Genomic DNA, 26,511 nt, shown 5'->3' with positions numbered 1-26,511 from the left:
GGTGATGTGGAGAAAGCAGTTACAGAACTGATCATAGATTTTGATGTGAACCCAGAAAAGGAGAGCCCGTATGAAGCTTTATACAATGCAACGTCCTGCCACTCCCTGGACAGCCTTGCCAGTGGGAGATCTTCAGATCGAGAGTCTGTGAATAAGGAGGTGGAATCAACTGCTCTCAAAGCAGCAGGAGTCAGGCCTGTATGTAGCTATGTGTGTTCATCTCTGCTTGCCTTAGAAAGATAACTAACTTACCTCTGTTTTCATGATTTTGCAGCAGGCTACCAATCCCCCAGCTTGAGGAAGTCTTTAAACCCGTCCCTGACGTTGGTTAGAGCAGGCAGGTACCTCTCCTTTTTCACCAGCCTGTTCACATAACCTCCGTCACATTGCCCACGAGTAGCCACTTCTACATGCCTGATTTTCACCTAGTGTTGCATCCTTCTGTTCTCTGGCAGTTGAATACTCGTGCCTGTGAATTTTGGTTTGTCAGGACATTGCACTTAGCTGAAGGGCTAACTTCTTGTCTAGAAGAAAGTTTTGGAAACTTTTGCGAGGAGCATTTCTCTCATCTCTCTTGCTCTCTGCTTTGCCCAAGGGAAGGCTTTCAAGAAACTATCTTTAAGAATACCCTGTTGGAAACTAGTTGGCAGCAGAAACATCGTTTTTTTGTGTGTGTATTACTTGCAGAAATCTGTAGAGGGTACTCAAGGCTTTACAAGGCAATGCAAAGCTCCTGGAACTGTCTCCAGAGAAGTCTTCCTTACCTTCTGTTAGCTGCATCTGCTGCCCCCTTAGCAATCGGTGGCAACGCTGCTGTGGGGCAGACGGGATGCTGGCCTTGCAGCATGCTGTGTCAGCTTCAGGGTTTGGTTTCTGGTTGGTTTTACAAAGCCTGCTCTGTGGATGTATTTTTGGACAAAAGGCAAAGCAGCAATGAACAATTAAACTGCTGGCGGTACTGTAAACCGTGCTGCTTCTCTCTCTGCAAAGAGGTGCATCCTTTTTCCTGCTAATATAGCAAATATAGTAGAAATGAGACAAAAGCCTTAGAAGACTGACATTTCAGCCAGATCTCTCTTTAGGGTATGCAGCACAAGATGCACTCTCCTGTTACTAACTAAATCTTGGGGGCTTATATCCATCTATGTACTGTCCTGTGTTGCTAATGTCTGATGTGAAATAAGCTCAGCTCTGTCACAAATAAGAAAAGATGAGAGGCTGAACTGCAGTGAAAAGGGAGAAGAGCGGGACGTGCTCCAGGAGCTTGCTGGAGTTTCTTCCCAAACTTGCTGGAGTTTTTTGGAGGGAGCCGTTCTCCTCTGCCGTCTTTCCCTTTGCCATTAGATGGGGCTGTGGCAGGGCAGGAGGCGGCCTGGAGCTGCACTGAGCTCTGCACGGAGACCAGGCAGCGCAGCTCTGACTGCCCACAGCCAGTCCGGGGATATTTGAGGAATGCAGTGCAGCAGTGTCTCTTGATCTCTAGGGTTTTCCACTATAAAAGGTGCCTCGGGAATCACTTATTCCTGTTACCGTTTCATTAAGACACAAGCGATGAGTCTTCCCTTTCTACCCATTTGCATGAGTTCATTACTGACCTTCACTGCGAAACGCTGTGCCGTTCAGATTACCAGTCTGGGTCTGAATGAACTGGCTTAAGTAACGAAGCAATAAACCTGTGTACACAGCACCTTCCACCCAAGCAGTTTTATTCTCCTGCAAGCGTAGCTGGTGCTCACGTGGGTCTGAGCTGGCCTTGTGCAGTGTTACCGCTGCGGAGAAGCGGGTGGTCTGTGTTTTCGATAGCCGTCCGTCCGCAGGACTGCAGTACGGTGAATCTGCAGAAAGGGCTTTCTGCCCGAATAGGGATCCTGCTGGAGAGGAGGAGGAGGAGGAAAGACAGCAACCATTGCCAAGCTCTGTGCTGTTAGGACTGAACTTCTCTTCCACCCAGATTAATTTGAGGAGGTCCCTACCGTGCTGCATGCACAGCAGCATGGATGTAGTGTTGGCGGAAGCAGAAGGGGACGTGCTCTAACACAACGCACTTGACAGTGGTCTTCTAAACCGCAGAGAGAACGTCCACCCCCGCCTGCCAAGCCTCCACCTGATGAAGAGGAGGATCAGACTGCGGAGAAGAAGATGGGCCATGGTACTTCCTCTGAGGTATGTGGGACTTGAGCTGGGATGTTTTATACGAATGTGGTTTAAAGAGCGGTTTTAGTAATTTGGGAGGAGCCAACTATGATGTTACCTCTCTCTGCAAGTCGGGTCGTGAATGTGAAGTTTTCTTTCACTCCAGCACTGCTGCTGTCACTTGCCATGGGAACTTCCTTTGTGCGGTTCTTCCAGGGCACCTCCGTGTTGACCTTCAGCCTTACTTTCCTATTCTTGGCTGGGAATTCCCTTAGGAAGAGATTTTTCTGAATCACGTTGCGATGTGGACTGTTGCCCACTTGTAATGATCCTACCAAATGCATCTTCACTTGAGACTGAAACCCAGAGGGCCGTCGCTTCCTGCTTCCTCTTAGCTTCCAGCTGTGGAGACGATGCGTGGGCTTGTGAGTCCCACTGATGTGAACAGGGATCAGGGGCTCGGATTCAGCTGAGAATCTGGCCCAGCATAGGTTAAAGCTGTTTTCTGCAGAGGTCAATGCGTGTGAGCTGCTTTTTGATGAAACTAAAGCTCTCCTATTCTGCATTGTTGCTCCTGGGCTTCCTATCGCTCACTTTTATTCACCTGCCTGTGAACCTCAGATGTGAGGGCTCTCCGGGAGACCTGTGTATGGGGGTGTGTGAAACCACAAATGTGTCTTGGCAACTTTTGCTGACACCCAGGAAAATCTTCAAAGCGAAAACAAATCTTGTGGATTTCCTTGCTTTTTCAAATGCAGTAGGTTGTATGTAAAACAAGTGGAGTGTGTGCTGCCTCTAGCTGTTGGAACGGACTCCAGTTCACCAGATGCTTTGCTTTGCTGAAGTTCCTACAAGGCATAAATGCGATCTGTTTTCTGAAGTGTATCAAATCTGCACGAGACATGAGTAAACATTATTTGCTTTAATAGAACTGCCTTTTTATAGGGAGAATAAAGCTCCGAACGGTGCATAAACAGTAAAATTGAAAAGTGAAATTGTGGACTGATCTCTCCACTGCTGTTAAAATGGTTTTGCCGTGTGTGATAACCAGTCCCACGGACGGCTCTGGGCAGAGGAGAGCTGGGTAGCAGGTCACGGCATAATTGAAAAGCAGAACTTGTTTATGATGATAAACACAAGGGAGGGAAACGTGCATTGACTGCTCCTGCTGAGTTATCTTGCCATATTTAATTACAAAACACCTGCTGTGTTGTCCTGCCATTAACAGCTTTGGAAACATGATCCATTAAAAGAAATCTTGCTGACAAATAGACTTGTACACAAAGTGACTGGCTGGGGAGATCTTGATTTGCAATCCATTTCATTGATATAACTTCCAGGCAGCGTGTGTCGCTGCCTGGAAATGACCTTCTAGATGCACCGATAAGGCAGACTGGGGTCCGACTTTTTTTCTTTGCTTGCTACTTCTGGGGTGCTCTGCTTTTCTGACTCTTGCCCATTATTTGTAATCTCAGTACATGTTCTCTCTGGGTTGGGCAGGCGTGAACAGGAATACGCTTAGGGAATGCTGTAATCGTCTCGGAGCAGCATCCTGATCTGCCATCCTCCAGACTTGCTCTCACATTAGAGCCAGGACAGTTAGTCATTGAATATTCTGGGGTTGGGCCAAACTCTAGTTTCAAAAGTAGTCTTTTTATTCCATTGCCAAGATGGGACTATCAGTCAAAGCAGATGTGCATAAACAAGAAACTTTTAACTTTCATCATGGAAAAACATTAGTACAAACAGGCAAAAGAGCTGATTGTTTGGAGGTGCTCGAGTGCCACCTTTCACTATCTGCAGAAACCTTCTGGGTTTGTAGCTGAGCAAGAGTCGGCGTTGTCAAATTAAACTTCAGTTCCATTTGTTTACTCCTCATCTCTGAAAGGGAAGTGCAGACAAAAGACGAGGCGCCATGATTGTTCTGGCAGTTTGGTCTGCAGCTCTGGTAGGGGAAGAGAGAGAAATGAGATAAGTTACCCTTTAAAAAGTCTTTCAAAGTCTACTGCTGTGGCTTAAGTACACTTTAAAGAGCATGCTCATTATTGACAACATCTTATTTTTGGGCTTTGCTAATAATGAATATTTATATATGCTAACCAACACGTATAAATAAGTGACAGATGAATTGGAAGAAAGTTCTGTTTGATTTTGTTACTCCTGGCTGCAGAGCCTACAGAGCAAGGCGGCTCTCCAGCAAACAATGGTCTTCATTTTGAGTGAATTTGAACATGAAACTCTATTTAAAGCTTGGGAAGGATGAGAGATGGAGAAAATGAAGTGTAACCAGGCCTTTAAATGCATGCACAAAAGTTTACAAAGCAAAAGCTGGGAGTTGTGTGCTGCTAGGGAGCTACCGCCTTCGCATGCGTTCAGTGCATTGGAAAGAGGACAGCACGATAATCATCATCTGCAGGAGCCTTAGGAGTATACTCATGCCTGGCTTGAGGTCCAGGCTACAACTGTTGTGACAGGCTGCTGCTGTGCAGTATTTTTCCAAGATCTCTGGCAAGAGCCTGTTACCTACTGTTATGGTCTGATGTTTTTTGTGCCACCATCTGGTCAGAAGTTTTTTTCCTTAATTTGGTCATTATGAGCTCCTTCACCTGAAAAGGAGCAGGTCTGCCTGACAGCTCATGCTTGAAGCAGGTAGAATAAATACTTTCTTTGCTGGACATGGCCCGTTTCCTCCCATTGAGAAAGTTGATTTAAAAGCCAGCTGGGCTTATGCAGAAACAGTACACGGATGCCGGCCTCCTGTCTGTGCTGCTGACTCTTGGGAGTCTTTCCAAGATTCCCTAAGCTTCCAGAGGTCCTGGCTAGATTGCAGTTGGGTAGGTACCTATTTGCCCTTGAAGCAACTCTGATGCTTTCACTTTGGGGAAGAAATTGGAGGTGGTGCTTAGTCTCATGTCTAGACAGTGGCAGTTCCAGGAGTCTGTGAGCAGTATGAGAGCCCTCCTTGGGGGGATGTTTTGTTCAGACCTGTTCTTCCCTGTCCTGGCAGCAGGTAGGGATCGCTTGCCTTCTGGCTTGGGTTTGACCCTGCCACGGTTGGCTGTAGGCACACATGGCTCCGGGGACAGGGTTGCATCAACCTGCCAGGGTCTGGCCAGGAGATGGTGCTGAAAGGCAGCTGACCATGCAGGCAGGGTGCCTTGAAGCCGGGTTTAGTCCCATTAGCACTGGGATGGCACACGTGGCTCTCTAAGGACGTCGAATGCCTGTCATCCTTGGCATTGAGGTAGACCAACATGTGCAAGTCTGCAGCAAGACTCCATTTGGATCCTGCATCAAGACCGCATCCCTGCGCATGGATGGTGGCTTTCCAGAGCGGCTTGCTGGAGGATCTGCCAATATTACAAACAAGCTCTAATCAGAGGCTTTTGGGGATTTAAATGAGCACAATTGCTGCTGCACATCCTGAGGTTAAACTGAGTTTATAGAGTGTTGCCTGAGGACTCTTTAGTCCTAAATACACTGTGCATCCTGAGGTTAGAAATGCTAGATCTGAGATGTCTGAGAAGGTGGCAGGGATTTGGGCTTTTGGTTTGTTTTTTTTTTTTTTTCCCTCCCCAGCCATGTCCTAATAGGGCCAGCAACTAAATGGTGAATGACGATGCAAATTCCAATAGCAACAGTAAGTCTGAGTTGGGATGAACAGGAATAACGATCTCAGCTCTTTTCCTCCCTCCAGGCTGTCTGTAGACCTTGTGCAGTGAATCAGTTGGTCAGTTGAATCAGGAAGCTGTCAGCAACCTTAAATACTAGAAAATAAAGGGGTTTGGATGGTTGTTTTGAGGAGGGCAGGGGAGGGAGTATTACATTTTGGATCACGCTCCGCAGCGAAGGTGTTGCCTCTGCCAATTCCTTGCTTAAACCATGGCATAAAGAGGCCTTGTGCTTTATTGCTGGGATAAATAGCATTGCTTTGCGGAGCACTACATTATGCTGTTTCTCATTAGGCCTCTGTTGCACGAGGAAAGAGCAGGGGAAGTGGAGCTGAGGAAGAAGAACACCCTTATGAGCTGTTGCTTACAGCAGAAACTAAAAAGCCAGTTGCGGTGGATAGGAAAACAAAAGGTAAGTGACCATCCAAAAAGCAGAGCTGTTTTCCTTAAATGCATCTAAGCAAATATAGAGGGCAGAGAGTAACTGGAACAATTAAACTCTTTGTTGGGTGGGGTGGCTGGTGTCTGGATTGCAATTGTTTTGTTTTCCTGGTAATCTGCACTTTTATAAAGGAAAGATCTGAACGGTCCTGTACAAAATGTACACGGAGGAAGGGCAACTCTGCTATTTTGATAACTAAGAGATTGCGAGGACCTACTATGTTAACTTAGAAAATCAGCAAATCCTGTGCACAGTCAAGTAAATGCAGAGGGGCGGGAGGCTGTGCTGTGAGATGAACTCATGCAAGCATTTAAATGAGCCGTATTCTCCATCCAGCTGAATTTGAAGACCTGCTGGCATTGCATGTTTATATCAGCAGATGATTGGCCCTGCTGTCCTGGTCCTTAAAATCAACATCCCGCTGTGTATTAAAGCTAATGCGAGATGTAAACTAACAAAGGAGGAAAACAAACATGTGTAGAGCAAGCCCCTTTCTAAACTGACTGAAAATCCCTATATAGCCAGGTTAAGTATGGAACTAGTCTCTCTTCTCCCAGAGGGACTTTTGTGCTTTAACAAAGGATCTGGGAACACCTTGTCTTTTGTGTTTTGCTGTTGCTGGGCTCTTTGGCTTTCCTTCAACAACAACAAAAGATTTGTTTAGAGGAGAAACATCTCTTGCTTTATTCAAAAGTCCTGAGCAGGAATTTGGAAGGATTTAGTTTGGACTCCAAACCTGGAAAACGTCTCACTTTGAGGATGAACAGAGGATAAGGAGGACTCGATGTGATGCCTTATTGACTGCCCTGTAAGACCTGCAGCTTTTTCTCCCCTTCTTTCAGCACGATCGCTTTCATTCCTTGAGTCCTGCCGCACTCCTGGCTTCTATAGGGTGGCACAAGAGGTCATTGTTTTCCCACCAGCGTTTGCCAAAGCCACTTGCTGCCGGAGGCGAAGTTAGGATGCTTTTCAGGTTGGCGCTTTGTGGTCTCAGCCAGGAATAGTCCCTGGGCGACAGCCATTGAACCAGAAGCTTTCAGGCTATCTTTTCAATGTGCAGCTATTGCTGGCTATTCAAGTGCAAGCTATTCCTGACTCCTTTGCTCCTTTCTCTGGCTACCATGTCTAGGCTTGATTAATACGAGCGAAGGCATGTCATAATTATGTGTCAGATTAAAACAAAATCTCAAAGTAATGCATCTGCTTGTTCTTGAGGCAAGTCTCTTCCCCGAATACCTGAAGACGTCGGTACTGCAGGCCCTCTCAGCCCCATTTCATAGAGAGGTTGCAGGAAGCATCTTTAGCCTATTAAGGATCCAGAGCAGAGTTCTGTCTTAATGTACAGCTAGAAAGATAATAGCTGTGACTTCAGTTTGCACTCTGTGGAAAGCGTTACTGTGTTTGTAACAAACCTAGAGCCCTTTCCACTGTTGTAGTGGGAGAAATCCAAGGATGGAGTTGAGTTTCCTCATCTTCCAGGACTCGTCTGCTCTTTTAAATGCAATTAGCACTGCGATTAATGTGGGGGAGCCTTTAGTCTGGTGGAGGTGAAGAGCTGCTCCTAGGGGGAAGGGGCCAAGCCAATGTATTTCTCATCTCTTGCATTTCTTAGGCTTGCCAGGGCCATCTCCCATTGCTCTTCATGGTGGACCTGGAGAAGGGGACACGATTGTTTGTCCCTCTTCTCCAGAGGGTACCAGCTGTTTTCCAAAACATCTCAGTGATCCCTGTTGCACGACTGCACGTGTGGCAATGTCCCCAGCTGGCAGCTCTCCCTGTACTGCAGGAGCAGCTGAGCTTTGACGGGGCCCCATGCCATCCTTCACCTGCTGCTTGTCCTCTCAGGGACTTGGGCTTCTCAATCCCAGTAGGAAATGAAGCAATGACTATTTTTTCTCTTTTGTGTTTAGCGCTGACTGTTTCTCTCTTTTGTGTTGTTCATCCTTGCTTGTCACAGCATCACAGGTTGCTTCTTTCTGCACACAAGTTTCATAACTGCTCTGGAAGGATGGGTTGGCTTTGAAATCTGCTTTATTACACTGGGAACAAAAAGAGATGTTTTTCACTTTCATGGTAGTTGGGGTCAGGTGCCATAAGGGCTTGTGGAAGCAGATGTAGCTAAGTATGAAATGCGTGGCATATGCTGATGGGGGGGGAAGATGCGTTTTGGGACTAGCAGAGTTGTTTTGGCAAAAAGTTAAGCAAGGGCCGAGTGAGGGACTGAAGCCTTCATTGGGGTGTTGGAGAATTTTCCCACCTCTGGATCAGAAGGGTCCCGGAGCATCAAAGGCAGCAGCTCAAACCCACGACAAGGAGCAGGCTGAAGCATGGCTTTGAATTGCTTCTTGGCCCTCGATCTGAGAGGCTGGGCTTCTAGATGTTACTTGATGAGTTCTGGAGGAGCCTTTGGTCAGAAGAGAAGGACTCTGATTCTTGCGGGCTATTGAGAAGGGCTTTTCAGGGCAGCTGAAAGGCTGAATTTCAGGCACGCTGTTTTTAATGGTGCCTTTCATATGTGATAGCTGCCTTTCTTGCTGCAAGTTGTCCTGTGTCCAGTGGCTAGATGAATGTGGTATTATCCGCTTGGCTTTGGTTGCCTTTTGTGTATGTTACAGCAGTTTGCTGTCACATGCTGGAGCACTAGGAAAAGTTGGCTTAATGTTTTGGGCAGAGTATCAGAAGTTGTTTGAGCCAAATGCTTTCCCATCCCCTTTGGTAAGGAAACTATGTGCAATCGCATGCATGAAGTCAGGGCATTCAGACCTTGTAATGGGACTTGTAAATAGGCCAAGAGTGGCGAACTGACCAGGAGGAGACTGTGCAACTCCTGCTGCGTTCAGAGAGACCTGGTGGAGGATGAATGCAGAAAATACTTCTGAGTTTTGATGTCTGTCTTGCTTCTCAAGGAGAGTCATCCACAAGTGCTGTCAGCAGTAACCAGCTGCAGGTAGGACTGACTTGGTTCCTTCTGATGGTTATTAAAAACTGATTTGTTGAGGTTCTGCTGCTTCAAGCCCAGCTTGAAGTCCCTACTTTTCCCTTCCTCCTGCTAGAGTTTTTCTTCATGGTTGTGCTGGCTCAACCAGATGTATGGCTGTCCTTTAAACCAGATATCTGACCCAATGATAAAAGTCAAAACATGCTGCCAAGAGATTTAAAGAAAATACCTTTTCACAGAGCCGGAGTATGGCTACAGAAGCAGTGGGATGGGTATCACTGTAGGGAATCTATGGGGACACACGGGTATTGCGAGCAAAGGTTGGAAGGGACAGAAACCTCTTGGTTTGCCGTGAGATGAATGATAGTGTAGAACCACAGCCTGCGTGCCCTCCCTTGGTTTTATCGTGGCTGGAGGACCACCTTTTCCCATGCCTCTGGTCCAAGCCTGCATTTCTGCTGTCATGATGTATTTAGAAGCTTCTGTGCAGAGTCACATTAGTGATCTCTCTAAGCAACTAGGGCAGCATTTTATTGCCCTTTTCTTGAAAGGGGAATAGTGGAGGGAGGACAAATGAGCACAAGTTCAGGTAGCTTTTGGAGGATAAACTCCGTCCAAAATGACTGAGCTTGAGTCTAACACAGGAGCGTACTGCACATTTCTGGGTTTCACATGCAGTACCTCGCTGTGTAGATGAGCCTTTGCTTTAGTTTTACTGCAGCTGAAGGCTATGTTTGCACATCTGAAGTAGCACCCTAAAGACCAGCTTTCCTCTCTTCTCTGGCCTTCAGGAGATACATTCGCATGCCCCTCACTTGACAAATTCTGGCATGATGTGGCATGGGGTACCTTTTCTATATGAACGCTAGAGGCTAGCATATGCCCTCACTGGTTTTAAGGTTGGGGAGCTTGAGCAAAAAGCAGCTGCAATAACAGCTTCATTCTCTTAATCCAGGGGCATGAAACAAATCCTGATGATGATATCTAGGGAAAGAAATTCAGTTGAGGCAGGGCGGTTGCAGCTTGGTGTTACAAGTTTAGGGAGGTGCTTCATATCTGGAATCATCAGGCTGCTGGAAGGGAAGCTCTTAATTGAATCCTCCCTGGGAAAGCAGACAGTCTGTACCCAGGAAGGGGTTCCTGTTCCCGTTAGGTGCTGGAAGTTCCTCCTGTCGGTGACACCTGCAGCAGGCATTGGCTGAAGAAGTTGGGACCAGTCAGATGTCTGTGCTTGGGTGTAAAATGAGCTAAGGGAGTTGGACAGAAGTCCCTGAGTTAAGGATGACTCCCTTTCTGAGTTAAAAGGTGTAACTGGAGGATGATGCTTTCAAATCCCTTGAAGTGCAGCAGGTGGAGAGAACTGGGGTGTCTCTGCTTTTCTAGCACCTAAATATTATTTTCCTCTTCTCCAAATTCACTTCACCCTTGAAAAATGAGTACTGTACATCTCTTTGCCATGAGAAAAGTGATCAGCGTATCAGCTGAATCATGTTAGTAACGTGTCCCAAAAAGGCACACCTTCCTGAGGTGGCCAGTGGCTGTTCCGGCCTCTCTGCTAGCCATCTGAGGCACCTTTAGTTGAAACCCCAAAAGGTAAGGCCTGAGGAACCCTCAGTGTTCCTGCCATGTGCACCTCAGTGATAAAAAGGAGAGAGATGACTCTTTCCTTCCATTAGTTCTGTCTGCACCTTTTAGGGCAGGCTCTGAAACGCTCTGAAATATCTCCCTCAAGATGTTCCTCACATCTTCTGAGCAAGTGCTGTTGTCTTTGCTTCATCCCTTCCTTCCCTGGCAGCTGCCTTGTATTTTGAAGTCCATTGGCTTGAGGATGAATGGGGGCTGTGATTTCTGTTCAACAGGAGCCCTTTTGTGAGTCTCTGGAGCTGGATTTGGAGCACTTTGTTCTGGCTGGACCCAAGCGTTCCAGCACATGGCATAAACTTTCACCAGCCGCCTCTCTGCCTTCAGCAGAAATGTCAGTAAAGGTTAAGCTGGGGCATGGAAGAAATTATTTCCAAGGAAAGAAAGAGGTTGAGGAGAAAGGCTGTTGAATTTGCAAAAGTTGTTCCCTCCCCATCAGGTTAATGTGACTGTCCCGTCGATGCTGTGTCCCCCTTACCAGGTCGGTAGCTTTTTCTTACTACTACCAGTCTGTCCTACAAATGAAGCATGTCTGATCTCTTCTAAGGTTTCTCTCCAGCACTACAGCTTCATAACTTTATGCAAAGTAACTGAACGTAGTCTGGTCTTGAGCTCTTCTGATCGGGTGCTGCTGTTGGCACTCCCCAACCAGCATTAGGAGCGATGCCGGTGACACCACCTGCCCGCAGGGGATGTGCCTCCCCCTTGGCAACTTCAGTCGCAGAACTTGTGGTTTATGTGCCCGTGCAAGATAATCAACAACTACTTCATTGTCCTGGAATCTTTAACTCATAGGATCCAGAATGAAATAAGCTCTCGCATCGCTTGATCCCAGTGAGAAGCGAGGTCTGCCGGCGCGCTGCCCTGGCAGTTAACCTCCGTTCAGGCTTTTGCTGTTCCTGACTCAGCTGCCAACTGAGCAAGCTGCTTTTAGCATTTCTGTGGAGTAAACAAATGCCTGCGAGAGGGACTAGCTTACGCTCGTCAAACACAGAGTGCATGAGACCCCAGGACCTGAAGCGGCTTGCAAAGACAGATGACTAAGTCGGTCTGTTCCTGCCACGTTACGGGTGTGAGGACAGACCACCAAACCAGATGGGTGCTCGAGTTTGAAAATGGTCAAGCCTAGTGCTGGGAAGGGTGCTTGGGGGAAGGAGTTGCTCTCGCTGTTGTTGCTAATAGGCCGCTTTCAGTTAAAGATAAGTAAACTTCATTAGTGTATTTTGCCCTCGCTGAAATGAGGATTCCTTTGCCTTGGCTTCCGAAAGCTGCTGTCTTGCAAAGCAAGCAATTTTCTTTTCACATCTGAACATCCTCCTCGCGTTTCAGAGCCACGTTATCGGGGTGCTTTGCCTTAATGCTCCTTTGCAGTGTGGTTTTTTTTGGTCCTCAGACCAAAGAGTGTTTCTTCAGCACTAAATGGAAGTGCTTCAAATTTGCAAGCAATTACAGGCAGGTGTAGGAATCCTCAGTAAACAGAAGTTATACTTAGCTTTAGAAAGTTTTGCTTTTGCAGTTCGAATGCGTGTGATGTGACCAAGGTGAGCACACGTATGTCTGTGCACACGCTTGGCAATTGGGATCAGTCAATTATTCATGATTTATGCAGGACCCTGGTACCTGACATTAAAGATGTTGGTGCAGGAGTAGCTGAGTACCAGTGTCATATTTCTGGGACAGCCGGTGCTCCACGCAACTCGCTGCGTTAGTAGATCAGACCATTCTGCGTTCAGTGGGTCGCTTGCAAGAGAAAGACTTTTTGATCAAGTTTTTTTTTATTGCATGAACTGTTTATTTCTCTCCCCTGAGTAAGGAGGAGAGGTTAAACTCGGAAACCACTAGGGAGGAAAGCAGTGGTTTGGTTTTTTTTTTTTTTTTAGGCGAACGGATTTTGGAACTTGCAGGTTGATTACAGTCCAGAAGTTTTCCCACCCTGCAGCTCGTGCCAAGAGCAGGGAGCGCTGCTCTAAATAACACTTTGACCTTTATGGAAATGTATCAGATGTTCCAGGAGCCTCCGTCTCTGCTGCTCCTACCTCACTTGCTCTCTCTGCAGGATATAGTTAGCACTTCTCTTAGCCTTATATAGCAAGGCCTGATAGTTAGTGTTAACAGGAATAAAACAACAAGGAGAGCTGCCAGATTGCATAAATCAGGCCAGTGTTTGGAATTTCATAAATGCCATGACTTTGGGTACAAGTTGAGCATGCGGAACAATACTGAACTGTTCTCTCTTTATCTCTCCCTCCCTTGCTGAGGGAGGGCAGGGGGAGAGCTGGAATTTTGCTGCTTCTTCCATGTTTTTAATTCCCCCCCCCCCCCCCCCCCCCCATTTTCATCCCCTTGAAGACCACAGGAGGAGCAGTGGCAGCCGCAGCCAGGACTCTGCCGACGGCCAGGACATCCAGGTTCCAGAGCAGTTTTCAGGGTTGCTTCACGGTTCTTCCCCGATCTGTGAGATAAGTGAGGACCCTTTCAGGCTCGTTTCCTCCACAGAGAAAGGAGGCACGGAAGCTACAAGCCACCCACCTGCTATGCAGCTGGAGGATGCTGACTTACCTGCCTCTGGATCACTACGGACCAGCTCTCCGGACCAAAACCAGAAAGTGGTCTACGCAACCGTCCAGCACACGCGCGTCAACCGGGCGGATCCCGAAACTGTAGTCACGCCCCACGTGCTACAGCACCCCGGCGGTGCTGAGGAAGAGGGGGACAGAGCTGTGGGCAGAGCCCACCCGGGGAGCAAGCCCAAAGCCGAGCTTAAACTCAGCCGCAGCTTGTCCAAATCAGACTCTGATCTTCTGACCTGCTCTCCGACAGAGGACGATGCCATGGGGAGCCGGAGCGAATCGCTCTCGAACTGCAGCACTGGGAAGAAGAGGCTGGAGAAATCCCCGTCCTTTGCTTCGGAGTGGGATGAGGTAAGGCTGACCTTGCTTACGAGCTTCTGTGCCAGGAATGAATCTGTACAGCATGAGCTCCTCTCTGCCGCACTGGCCTTCGGAGGGGGTCCTGGGTGGTTTTCACTACTTTTACTAACTCTCACGTCACATTAACAGGCAAATGCTCACTTGTAAATCTTTAAGGTGTTCAATGCCCAAAGATAGGCTTCACTGGAGTGGGGGAGAAGCAGAATTGCAAGAAGTGAGGGGCTTTTCGAAGTCGGGGTTTTTTTTAAGTTGCTCAAATACAGGGCTTGATTTCTTTTAGGCAAGCCAGATAAGTTTTTACATCCCCAAAATGAGGGAGAGTTGATAACAGTGCTCCTCACAAACCTTCATGTTCACCTCCTCTTTCCACTTCTTCCCCTGTGGACTCTCCCAGCATCCAGAGGAGATGTTTTGTCTCTGGGTCCCTGCTGCTGGCGGGGGGGTAAGCAGTGTCCTGGGTTCATGGGGATGGAAGGGAGAGAGTAATTAGGCTGTGTTTTGTGTATTTAATAGCTCCCTCTTTTCTCTTCACACATTTATTTCAGAGGCTTATTAGAAGTCACTTTATTATAGTACAGGAGGCCCATGGATGGTTAAATATTTCATGCTGAGAAAGTTGGCCCTAGTGAACCACTCAGGCAAGATTAAGTGTCCCTCTGAAATCCAGCACCGCAGCATTACTGAAACATTCTTTGGAGATGATTCTCTGCTGGTAGAGCAGCAGTGCTGCAGAAGAGATAAGCTCAGATGAACCACTCTTTGTACACTGAAAGAAAATAAAACCCCTGGCGTGGTGCTGGGGGTGTGGAGCTGTGCGCGCCAGGCGTGTGAACTCGTGGGACGGTTGTGCCCTGCTCGCCTCTCCTCCGTGCACCGATGCCTGGCTGCCTCTCTGATCCTGACGCGGAGATAAAATCAGCTTTTGGGGGAAGAGGGAGGTATTCAAAGATGCTAAAAGCAAAGTGGGAGTCCCTCCCCAGTATGAGCCCGTCTTTCAGTTCATACTCTCACTCCCTGCAGTGTCTCAGGGTTGCCACATCTATTTGTTGTCCTCTGTAGCTGTCTGGGTTGTGGAGGCTTTGCTGTTAATTACCTGGGTCACTTGTACTGTGACCGGGAGTGAAAGATTCTGCAGCGGAAGGCTTATTTGAAAGGACCAGGTAACTTCCACTGTGCTTCTCATGCCTAACCGAACTGTTTACAGCCAGCATTGAAAGGGAAGGAGCCTTTGGCTTTACAGTGCTGCACGACTGCGCTAGTAGCGGAGGTCGAGCGTTACTGTGCCTGTGCTTCCTCTGCTCGGAGAAATGAACCCACAGATGTGCCTCCCTGCTTGTAAACAAAAAGCATCATTTCCACCCAGTGTCAGCCTAACAAGCCACGAGAGGGAAATCTGCTTTTCCTTCCTGTTATGTTTAGGTGAAGAAATAAAAGAAAGAACGTGAAAAATTCCCATCTGTCTACAATGGGGCAGGTCTAACTTAAAAAAATTTGTACTATCAAAACCTGATGATTTTATTTGTCTTCCTGGTTTCTGGTGTAATTTAAACATTTTGTGGAATTGCTTTAATCTGGTAGTAGCATCCTGTGGCTAGAGCACTGATTTGTCTTGGGGTCTCATGGCTGTCACAGGCCAGCTTGAATGATTCTGGACAAAGGTTTCTCCTCCCTGCCTCAGTTTCCCCATCTGTGAGATGGCAGTAGCCTCTTTTTGCAGCATGTTTTTGTTCCCACTGAGAAACACTATGTAAAGTTAAATGCTCTCATAAGAAGGGGGAGAAGCCAGCAGCTGGTGGTTCACTGCCTTTAGCTTGTTCTGCTCTTTAATTTCCAAAGCCTGCATGGAGGCATTTGGGGTCTCATTCTGACTCCTGGTGCAACGCGTGCACTCTTTGATGCTGTCGGCAGGAGGGGCACGGTTCACAGGGCAGAGCAATCTTCTGTAGAAGCAGCATAAAAGGGAGCTGCTGATAGTAGATTATATAGTCAGGCCACTCTTTGCTATAAAATATCCTAAAGCAGATGCCTATGATTGGTAAGAAATGGTAAAGATGCACCTGTGGGGAACGTTTGGGGCTTTTTTGCAGTGATTTGTATGTGCAGAAAGGGGCTGATCTGGCTGGTCATAATGGCAACAATGAGATTTAAACATAAATGTAGTGCTGTTGTTGGAGGTTTAATTAGTTCCCTGAATGGGATAATGCAGCTGCTCTGAATTAGATGCAACTTGCAGCCTCTGAATTTACCAGGCTGATATCAAACCTTGTTGAGCTACCCCTGTTAGCAATGATTTGGCTCTTCCTCTGTGTTGAGGGGAAACAATGGCAGATTTATATGCATTATTCCGTTAATTTTAATAGTCTTTATGCAGGCAACTGAGGAGGAAAGTGATCCATGTGCAGCTTTATGCAACACGCAGCTGTAGCAAGCAAGCTGAGGATTTTGCCCACTGGCCTTGCCAGCAGTAGGTGTGTCCGTTCGGAGCGCCGGGGACTTGGGGAGGGACCTGTTTATGTCCGCGGACAGATGGGATCCGTGGCAGAGGCCGAGCTAGCATCGCTCTGGGCCATGGGTGACTGCGCTCAGCTAGTCTCCCTGACCGGGGACAGCAGGAAAATCTGCCGCTTGGAAGCGAAGGGTCACGTCCCTTCCCCAGCCGAGCGCTGCCAATGCCCTTTGTTGGAAGTGGAAGGTGGTGCCGGCTTTGCCAAAAGGGTGGGATGGGGAAGAAATGATTCACTTGGCAAAGCTCATCCCTGTTCCCAGTTGCAGCTCCCCTGCTCCGAGGGCCTGGCCCAAATAACAGATGCCGACAGCGCTGCTTTGTGCTCTGTGCTGCAAAGGATGTTCAGCGTGCGTCCCGTCTGCCTCCTGACCCACCGGCTCCTTCGTGGGAGCGGGAGCGCGCACGTGGTGTCCCCCTCCAGCTGTTGTTGGACAGAACTCTGTGCCAGAGAAATTATTAAAGCAAACGGCAACGTATTGCCCGGGGAGAGGGCTGAGGACCGAAAACGCTCGCTCCTCTGCTTGACTGGGAAGCAAGGTGGGGGAGAGGAAGCGTGCGAGGGGGTAGAGCTCCTAGTCAGAACAAGTATTTGAATCCTTCCAAACTTGGCTGAGGGCTAAAGTGATAAATTTGGTTTTCATACTCGGCTCATAAATATTTAGCAGCCGTGAGGCGAGCACGTGGCAGTCGCAGCTCACTATGAATTTTGTATAGGAGAATAAACTGTGTTTGCACTCCTGAAGGAGGCGGGGGGCTCCTGGCTCAGCTGCCAGCCCCCTTTTCGGGGCGGATTAACTCACATCTGCTCTGCCTTCGCCTCCGCAGAGCAGCCCGGGCTCACGCAGGAGCCCTGCCGTAGGCGGCAAACCTTGCCTCGCGCAAAATGGGACTGAAGCCCCTCGGAGCTTGCTCAGCAAACCCTCCCACCCGCAGGGTGCGATCCAGGAGGGGCTGAGCTGATTTCTCTCTTGGTGATAAGCTGTTCCGGGTCTCTTTGGCTGAGACATTACATGTCTAATACGAACAGCAAGCTGTTTAACAAATCTGAGGGGTATGCAACAACTTTGCTTTATTCTGAGCCCATGCTATCTGATCGCTCTTGGCCAGGTTTAGATGTTGAGTGGTTCCTTCTCCCCCTGCCCCAGCTTCTGTGGTGGTTTTTTTTTTTTTCTTCCAGGTCCTTTTATCCATTTGATACATCAGCAGGGCTGCGTTAAAGGAGAGAGTCTGACCAAGACAAAGTAAAACTTTATCACAGTCATTCACTGAGCTGCCACCGCGTCGCTGAGGAAGCAGCTTCCTGACAGTGAGAGTAATTAGCAGGGATGTAATCTCCCAGGGGAGGCGGCAGAGGGATGATGGCTGGGCTTGAGGATGTTGTAAAATAGTCCTCTAGAAGCTGTGGTGCCTTGAGAAGTCAGGCTGTGACAAACACTTTCTGTCCTTTAGATGCTGTCGTGTTGATAAAAGCGATGTATGGGTATTTGGAAGCAGCAGCCTATGCAGCCTCGCTTCTTGCAGGACCAAGTGAAAACCCCTAAATGCCAGTAACAGATAAATGAGCTCTGTTTGTGGAGGAGGAGGAAGAGGGGAGGTGTTTGGCTTCAGCAAAATGCAGAAACATCGGGCAGTGTCTTGGCTTCAGGAATTGAGGTTTAGTGCTTTTTGTGATAGCTTTCCGCTGTGCTGCTGCTCCTGCAATGGTGTGGCTGTTCTTTTCTGCTTTGTACCCCGCGGTCCTGCCTGTGCAATGGTGCGGCCAGGATGCCCTGCTCGGGCGTTTGGGGTTTTTTTCTGAGGGTTGCAGTGTGGTTATTCTTGATATGTGTACGACCCGGGAGGTGCCTCTGTACAACCCACTGTCACCAGCCCATATCTGCATCCACACTCCAAGCAGAGGCGTCTGGAGTGGAGGCATGGTGATGTTTGAGTTCAGCTGCTCTTCTTGGGTCGTAGGTATCGCTAAGAAACTGTGAAGTGTTGCAGGGGCGAAGAATGGGGCAGGCCGCTGAGAATGAGCCTCAGACCTGGCTCCTGACACCCCTTAATCCTCCACTTCCAGCTGTCTGCTATCAAGTAAGTGGCTCCAGTGCTGAATTTGTAATGAATGCTGGGCTCAGAGGTTCCAGCATCAATTTCACAAAATGAGGTAGTTGCTTTGTGTTCTGTCTTTAGCTCTTTTAGGAAGAGATTAAACCTCCTGCAAAAGAAACTTTGGGAACTGAATAAAACATGCATTTTATTTTAGCTTTTTTTTTTTTTAGAAAAAAGGAGATGCACGGTCCACCACTTCCATGCATTTTTTTTTTCCCCAAGTGAATTAGTTGAAGAATTAATGAATATTCTGTAGCTAATTATGGCACTGGGCAACCATCATCTCCTGTGAATAATTGCAGTGGTGCTCCATGTTTTGCTATAGCCACAGAAGGAATTCTTCCCCATTTGCAGTAACTGTGGATGTGGTGTTTCACCTGTTGCTGACCCATTTTGGGGGTCTTAATGTCACGCAAGGATGGATGCCAGGAGTAAACGGCACATCTGTGGTGCCTGCCGTCACGGGTTTTGAAGAGCTGGGGAGCAAGTTGTTAGAGGTTGTGGCTGCTATGGGGTGGCTTTAAATACTTGAGCTCGATTCACCTTGCCAGGACTGCTTGGGTGCTTAAGGTACCTAGTGGAATTAGTGCCTTAATTACATGCTTACAGTTGAGGATTAAGAATATTTGCATGGAAATGTGAAACTTTCCTGAAAGCTTTTGATGCAGAACCTGCTGCTGCCTTAAAACAACACCCAGAAGTTGAAATTCAGAGTTGCAAGCCGGTGTTGAAAGAAAATGCAAATATTTCCCTTGTTATTCAGGAGGAGAGCTGCTATTTTTGTGCCTGGTGAAATTGCATCTTGTAAAAGCTCAGTGGTTTTTGTTCTGACAAGCTCAGGCGGCTTACCTGCCGGGTAACGGCTCCCGTATGGCCCATGCTGTAGATCAAAAAACCTGGTGTTTCAAGTGAGAAACGCGGTTGAGAAAACAATATGTTCAGCCTCTCCATATTCATGCCCCCTTGCAGCATGCAAGCTGGCCGTCGCATCTCTGGCTCGCGTGGTCCTGCACGGTCCAAGGACGTCCCTGCCATGCGGGTCGCAAGGCTCCTTCCTTGCTTGCCAGCAGCCTGTGCCTCCTAGAATGTTTAATTTATTCTTTTGGTTCAGGTGTTTAAATCTTAAAGCTTCGTTTGCGCTGGGTTTGGCTTGCGGAACCCGGCAGAGCCTGTTTGCGGAGCGAGGTGTGCTTGGCGTGCTTTTCGGCCGACGTCCCTCGCCTAGCGCTGGTCCTCGTTTCTGCGCTCTCGTTCCAGCTTTCCCTTTGCCTGTTTGAAATTTTTTATAATTGTGGTGGTGTTTAGGGGAAAAGCAGTAATGCGGTCGGTATGCTTGTGCTGATTTCTGCTATTCTAAACAAGCATGTCCATCGGGATCTTAATTATTGGGCTGATTATTCTATTATCTCCAGATCCCGATGTTTCCTCTTGTTTTTCCTGTGCTGAGGTCAGGAATTCTTACATCATCCCTCATGTCGAATCTCTTTTCCCTTTGCCCCCAGTGGCAAGATTTCCTCCATCCTGATTAACTTTTGGAAGCGAAAGCTTTTGTGTGTCCACCTTACGGGTTTGCTTTGTGTCTCTCGCAAACGGCCAGCCTGTTAAAATTATAAATCGGTACTGAACTAAGCCAATCCAAGCCAAATTAAGACAATTTACCAGTTTTGTAGGTAAAATTGCTTGGTGTTCTGGTCTGAAAGGCAGATGTAAAGACCAAGCATGCTTTATCGCTGTATTTAGCGGCAAGGTTTAGACACAACAAGAATTGTATTTGCCAGCGCTTTGAACCGTATCAGTTCATCTGGAGCCGGACAGGTATCCGGGGCAGCGCTCCCTACGGCAGGTTTGCAAAACAGGGAGGCGTAGCGGCTTATCGGCTACCCTCTGCATGGAAGAAAACTTCCATCCACGCATTCAAAAGGATTTGTGAAAATGCCTTCGGTGCAGATCGAAATGCACAATGACTTCTTTCTCCTCTTATTTATAGGTCGCCAGTTACAGGCTGAATGTGGATCTAATTAGCATGTGCGTGTCCAGTGCGCTAGAATAATGTAACAATTCCAGTCTGCTGTGCGTTTCTCTTAACTTTTCAAGTGTATTAACTCACTATTCCTGAATCAGAAGCTTTTGATTCTTTTATGTAAATTATTTGTGCTCTGACGGGTGTTTCGGTTATGTAACGATCTTGTGATCGTTAGCGTTTTCGGGAGTCTTTTTCAGGAACAGAGATGTCCGGCCTCAGTGTCCTTACTAAATTCAGTCTTTCATTATGTTCTCTTCCACTTTACGTCGCATCTTCCAGCACTTCAGAAGTTTTTATTTTTAAAAAAGCATTTCTGTAGCTCTGTCCAAGGTCTCCGAGCGGGCTTCACCGTGCTGGTTGTCTCCAGTGTGCAGGATGCAACGCTTTGCACCAAGAGCCCAACAAATCATTTTTGGCTTTGTGTGTTAGGATGCGAGAGTATGAAAATGCAGCTGTGAAGATAGCTAATTGATTTGATAGTCTTAAGGGGGTTTTGCCTTTTTTTATTGTGAGTTCAAAATAACCGGCGTCCAGCACTGTTTTGAGCAGATGCATTGTCGCATTTGGCCATCTTTCTTGTCATGTTAACATCCAGTAAAATTGGGTATTCGTCAAAAAACATTGATATTTGGTGAGCTCTGAATCTGCAGATCCACCACACGCTGGTTGTGAAATACAAATTTATACCGTAAGTTCCTTTCCTCTTGGTATGTGTTCAGATTTGTAATTCTGGGATCTGTACAAAAACACGGACTGGAGAGTGGTATGGAGCAACAGTCCCTGATCCCGATCCAAATGAGTTTCTCAGAGACCATATTAAGCCAGAAAATGCGTGCGCCTGTATCTCTAATGAACAGTTGCAGAATGTCTTGAAATAAATAACAAATGTAGTGAGTCCTCACGTTGTGTGTGGAAAGCACATGCTGCTGGAGGAGGATATAGCATGGGAACTCTGAAGTTTGTGTTGAAATGTGCCTCAAACAACAGGCTTGCTTTTGTGGCTTAGGTTTGGGTTAATAAATTGAGCATTCTATTTTCCAGGCCTTTGGTATTTGTTATGCCGGGTTCAGAACACAGGCTGGTATCTTTTGTATACACAGAATATACTGAGCGATGAAATATGAGGCTTCTGCTCTATGGGATGGTGATGTTGAGAACATAAGCCGACACCATAAACTAAACCAGAAGTGGTTTATGTGCTGTCACCAGTCTAGAAATGAGATTCATGGCCCAGATCCAAATTTCTCAGGACCACACTTGCACTAAGGAGCCAGCAGGTATTGTCCCAGATCCTTCTCATGCTCTTAATATTTGCAGCTCCATCCCTTTCAGAGATCCCGGTGGATGCTGCGATCCAGCTGTCCCTCTGCTCCGAGGATGTATCCCAGCTGGGTCTGAGCAGCCTTGCTCCCACCTTCAGGGATGCAATGTCAGTAGTAATATCGGGTATCCATTAACCAAAGACTTTTCTGGGGAAGATGCCTTGGATCACTTGTGTCTCGCATCAGCAGGATAATCGGGGAAGCAGGCAGGACCTAATTGCTTGTTAAAGCAGCACCTGTTGTATTGTCTCCCGGAGGAATTTCTGCGCGCAGCATCTTCCTGGCGTGCCCGCTGCCTGCGAGTGCCCTGACCACAGAGGTATTCTGAACCTGCGCCGCGTTGGCTTTTAGAAAAGCTGCCTTCCTGTTGGCTTTGGCCCCTCTGTTGTTGTCTGTGCTATTGTCACGTCAAGCCTCAATTACTGTGAATCTGCAAAACGCTTGGAAGCTGCAGCGAGTTCAGCGCGCGACCCTGGGCGCTTGCCGTGCCTCGCTTTGCTGGGCTGCGGGCTGCAGAACAGCAAGTGCTTAGAGATACAGCTAATAAATGTGAAGCGTGTCAAATGTAGTGGATTTAATTTCAGTATGGCTGCTGGGGAAGGCTGGCCAAGGTGTCTTTTCACCATGTGTTTCTGAAACTTGAAATGAGAAGCAGGAGGAGTTGGGCCAGTGCTATTACCGCTGCACCGAGAAGCCTGTAAAATGTAGAAGTATCAGCTAAGGGGTATTATTGCTGTTTATGGGACTCGTGGTGTAAATTGGGTATTAATTTTGAGATGTTGAAGCTGTTCTTTCATTCAGTCCATCGCTCTTGTGCAGGGTGTTGGTGTTCAGCACCTCTGTGCAGTTGCGTCATTTGCTTGTGCTGACCTCTTCCGTCCCCTCCGGAGCATTTACCGCATCTCCTGAGAGATGATTTCACAAGTCGGCAATTAAAAAAGAAAATCCTAAATCTTGATTAAATAGCTCTGCTTTCTTTTTTTCTCCCAGCAGCCCCAAAATAACTTGTTCTTGTTTACTAGAAAATCCATAAAACAGTTGGGAACGGCTAGCAGCATCTCGTGTTCAGCTAGAGTCGCCTCGCAACTGTCTGACGCAAACTTTCAGCCATGATGTTGAAGGTTGAGAGTCAGGCTTTGTGTGCAGGAGGGATCGTCTTTTTCAGGCAACCGTACAGCTCATGGTTGATCTTACCTTTGCTCTATTTGGGGCTGTTTGCTGTAGTATCGGTACAAAATGGAAGCATCAGATGGAGGCGTTCTGTGCTTCCCCAGCATCGTCCGTTGACCTAATGCACCCATGGTTTTCTCCCCTGCTTTTTCCAGCGAGCCCATTAGGCTGTAATGAGACTGGCCACTTCGTAACTGGAGGTGTTTGTTGTACTCCAAGGGGTTTTTAAACTGCAGAAGCAGCTTGTCTGGGGTTGGTTTTTTTTACAATTTAAACCAAATCTGCTCCATCCCTCAATTGTAGAAGCTTAAAAATAATGAAGTCTTAACCCTTGACACTTACTTGGAATTGCAGAAATTTAAAATACTGATAACCTTTAAACCCAACTTTGTAAATAGCTTTCAAGAATAAAATATGCTGCTGGAACTGCTGTCTTGTCTGCCGAGCGCTAGCCCCAGGCAAGTTTGTACAATAGGTGATGAACCCCTTAATAATAAGGATTTATAATGGGAATCCTGATACATTCTTAATTATGCTTATGCTGCAGGGTGTCATTATAATGCGCTAATACCATACATATGGTAGATAGTGTGCCATTTGTTTCTGTGTGTTTTTATTTAATTACAGACTTCTTTATCTGAATAACTTTATTGCTCAGTGTTTCTTTGACGCCTGTGCAGGCGTGCCGTAGCCCATCCTCCTAGTGACCAGGCTTCTGGACTGGTGATTTTAAGCTGCCAATTTGGGAAGGGGCCACAGAGGAGGCAGAAGGCATTGAGCCTTCACGGGGTTTTTCCTTGCTATGTGCAGAGCTCGGAAAGAGATGGGCAATGGTGCGTGGTACCAGAAGTCCTATCGTAAGCTCGGGAAGCACCAGGCAGGAGAGGTTTTGAGGAGAAATCCTATTACGCCGTGCCCTAACGCTCGGTGATGGCACGAGCTGCCAGTCCCCCTGTGCCACGGAGGTGGGGATGCTGCTGTCACCTTTGGGTGAACTGCTGAACCACAGAAAGCACCTTAAGGAAAAAAAAAAAAAAAGTAATTTTCTGCTGGTTTGGTTCCCAGAGGCAACGTGCTGTAGTTACACGTGTGTGCATATATGTATGTGCTCTAAATCATCCCTGGGTGATAACGTGTTCCCTGTTCAGGCTTCCCAGGTATCGGGGGCTGTGGCAGCAGCGAGGAGCCTGTGAAGAGCAGTAGAATAAAGCAATCTGTTACGCCTCATTCTGTTCATACCTGATTTAACAAGTCTGAAGCTGTTACAGTGATTTAAAGGGAAAACACTTCATCGGAGTTTTTCTTCGGTGCCCCCGAGTTAACTCTGAAAGCTGTTTTTTCCGGGATAAAAGCATCAAAGGGGCTCTCCTCTGTATATCAAGGCGTATCTGGATTTTTTAATGGTAATATTTGGCTTCTCAGAAATAAGCTCTCCGCAAAGGAGGAGTGTGCGTGAGGGAGGTGTTGGAAAGAGAGAGCACTGCGTGGAGAGGTTGGCCGACATAGCCTGGTGTCTTAGGCACACTTCCAACCTCCTCCTCGACGTACGCAAAGCTACCCTTCTGGTTGGCCGCCTTCATTTCGAAGCCGGGAAGCGTGCGTTTACTCTAAACAGAGCTGGTTTATGGGGCTCAGAGCCTAACTGTGGAGCTTGGTTGGGGATGCAAGTGCGGGGCGTTACGCCTGCGGAGCAGGATCATTGTGCGGATCATTGTCCCAAGCAGCTGGATGCTCCGACCACCTCTTGTTCTCGGAGGGGATGGAGGCAGGGGGAAACCCTGCTCTGTAAACCGTCTGGGGTAGGATACCTGTAGCTCTCAATAATATCTGCTCATCCAGATGTTGCCATGCACGTGCATTTTTTTTTTTCCCTCTTCTCCCAAGACAACCTTGCTGTGTCCTTGGGAATCACTGATGCCGCATGCAGAGACTGAGAACAAACCTTGTGCATTTATATTGATGGTAAATGTAAGGGCTTTTCAGCTGTCGGTGGGGTTTTACTAAGCCCCTTCCAGAAAGCCCCAGCAGCATAGAGATGCCCCCGACCCTGGGTGAGTGTCACACTGGTGGAGTGCTGCTCAATTTTGTGCTTTCTGAATGAAGCTTCCTTTCCCGGCACGCAAATGAGTGGCTGCAGACAGCTCGTGTTGCACGAGGCTGTCTTATTTTGGTGATAAAAGACCCCGGGACTTGTTTAATCGTCCTCTGTCTCTCTCAATGGACTCGCTGGCTCAAACTTCGGCACTGGCTCTGGGAAGGAGAAACTGGAGAGATTAATATGGACACCGCGGCTTCACGTCCCATCAGGGCGGGGGGGTGGAAACGAAGCGCGTCGGGGCTGGCTGCGGAGCGATGCCTCCGAGGGACGAGGGTCCCCGAGGCTTCCACGCCCCGAGCCTGGCAGCACCGTCCTCGCAGGAGATGTGGGACCTGTCTCCCGCTGGGCTGCGGGGTGCGGCCGGAGGAAAGGAGGTATTTTGCATCCCGCTTTTGCATGTCGGAAGCCATTAGATGCTTCTGCCGTGAGTGCCGGGAGGTGGGGAATCGCTTTGCAGGACTCTGGTCTTGTCCTCCGTCTTGCCGGCAGAACAAACCTCAGCATCCAGCGCGTCCTCCAAGCTGGCTTGGCTTTTACTGGCCTTCTACAAACAAATAACTTTTTGTCCATTAATCGGAACTCAGTTGCTCGGGATAGTTTGTTTTAAGATAAAGCTCTGTTTTGGAGTAAATTGCTAGTTGCTATGTTTTCGTGGCTGCCTGCCTGCGTGGAAGAGCTTACCACTTCTCCAGCCCCCGGATGACTCTCAGCCGCACCCAGCTCCTTTTTTTTCCGGGGTATTTTTATTCTTCGGCAAAACGTAAGCAAATGTGAAAATAAATGTGTGCTTCAGTCCTGGTAACCTGCAATTCCTTCCCATCGCACCCTTTGCTTTGGGGTTTGCTGAAGGGCGCTCTCCCATCCTTGCAGCCTTTCCTTCTCCCAAAGTATTTTAGTTTTGCAATATAGTTTGTCTCCTTTCTTGGTAGGGTTTCAGGCCTCATTGGCCAAAATATCTTTATAGTGTGGAGCCAGCTACCCCTCTAGATCAGGAATAACGGATATGTTTGTATTTAGGAGGCAAAAGGATTTTGCAGTTTTATTTCTGTGGGTGTAAAAAAACCCAAACACCCCAGAAAACAAACAAACAAAAAAAAAACCACCCCAAACCCACTGCACAACCTGTTTGGGGACAGATTCTTGGTGCTTCAGTGGAAAAAAAAAAAAAAAACAGGTTAAGCCAAAACAAATCAGAACTGAGTGTTCAGGCTACAACTAAGTCCGAACTGCAGTGCTATATTTAAACATGGTATTTTTGTATTTTAATGATTAACCACTGGGAAAGAACAGCCTAAAAAACTGTAGCGTAGGCTATTTTCAAGGTATCTTCTCTTCCAGCCCCATCTTAGTGCCGTAGAGTGCAGCTGAGGACTGGTTGTGGGGGACGGGGGTGCTTTAAAGCATTCATTCCCTCTTTAGGTTGTTGTCCTTCCTCTGTATTCTTATCTTTCCAACCTCTTAATAGTTAAATCAAGATGATCAGCAATAAACCTGTGTTTGAGTTGGTGTGCACCTTGGGAGAGTGTTTTCCTTTCGTGGAGAG

General features: G+C 47.6%; 1 protein-coding gene across 1 annotated transcript in view; it reads left to right on the top strand.

Annotated features, from left to right (window-relative positions):
- The window catches only part of ANKS1A (ankyrin repeat and sterile alpha motif domain containing 1A), a 105,480-nt gene that overhangs the window by 41,127 nt on the left and 37,842 nt on the right, over positions 1–26,511 (top strand). Inside the window, exons 9-12 of the mRNA XM_075722408.1 lie at positions 2–198; positions 2,071–2,163; positions 6,099–6,216; positions 13,175–13,746. Of these exons, the coding sequence (XP_075578523.1) occupies positions 2–198; positions 2,071–2,163; positions 6,099–6,216; positions 13,175–13,746 (980 nt within the window). The remainder of the gene's footprint in view (position 1; positions 199–2,070; positions 2,164–6,098; positions 6,217–13,174; positions 13,747–26,511) is intronic.

This window comes from Pelecanus crispus, chromosome 17 (genome assembly GCF_030463565.1).
Source record: "Pelecanus crispus isolate bPelCri1 chromosome 17, bPelCri1.pri, whole genome shotgun sequence".
NCBI classification, from domain to species: domain Eukaryota; kingdom Metazoa; phylum Chordata; class Aves; order Pelecaniformes; family Pelecanidae; genus Pelecanus; species Pelecanus crispus.
The sequence above is the reverse complement of the archived record's forward strand: the minus strand, read 5'-3'. Positions and strand labels throughout refer to the sequence as shown.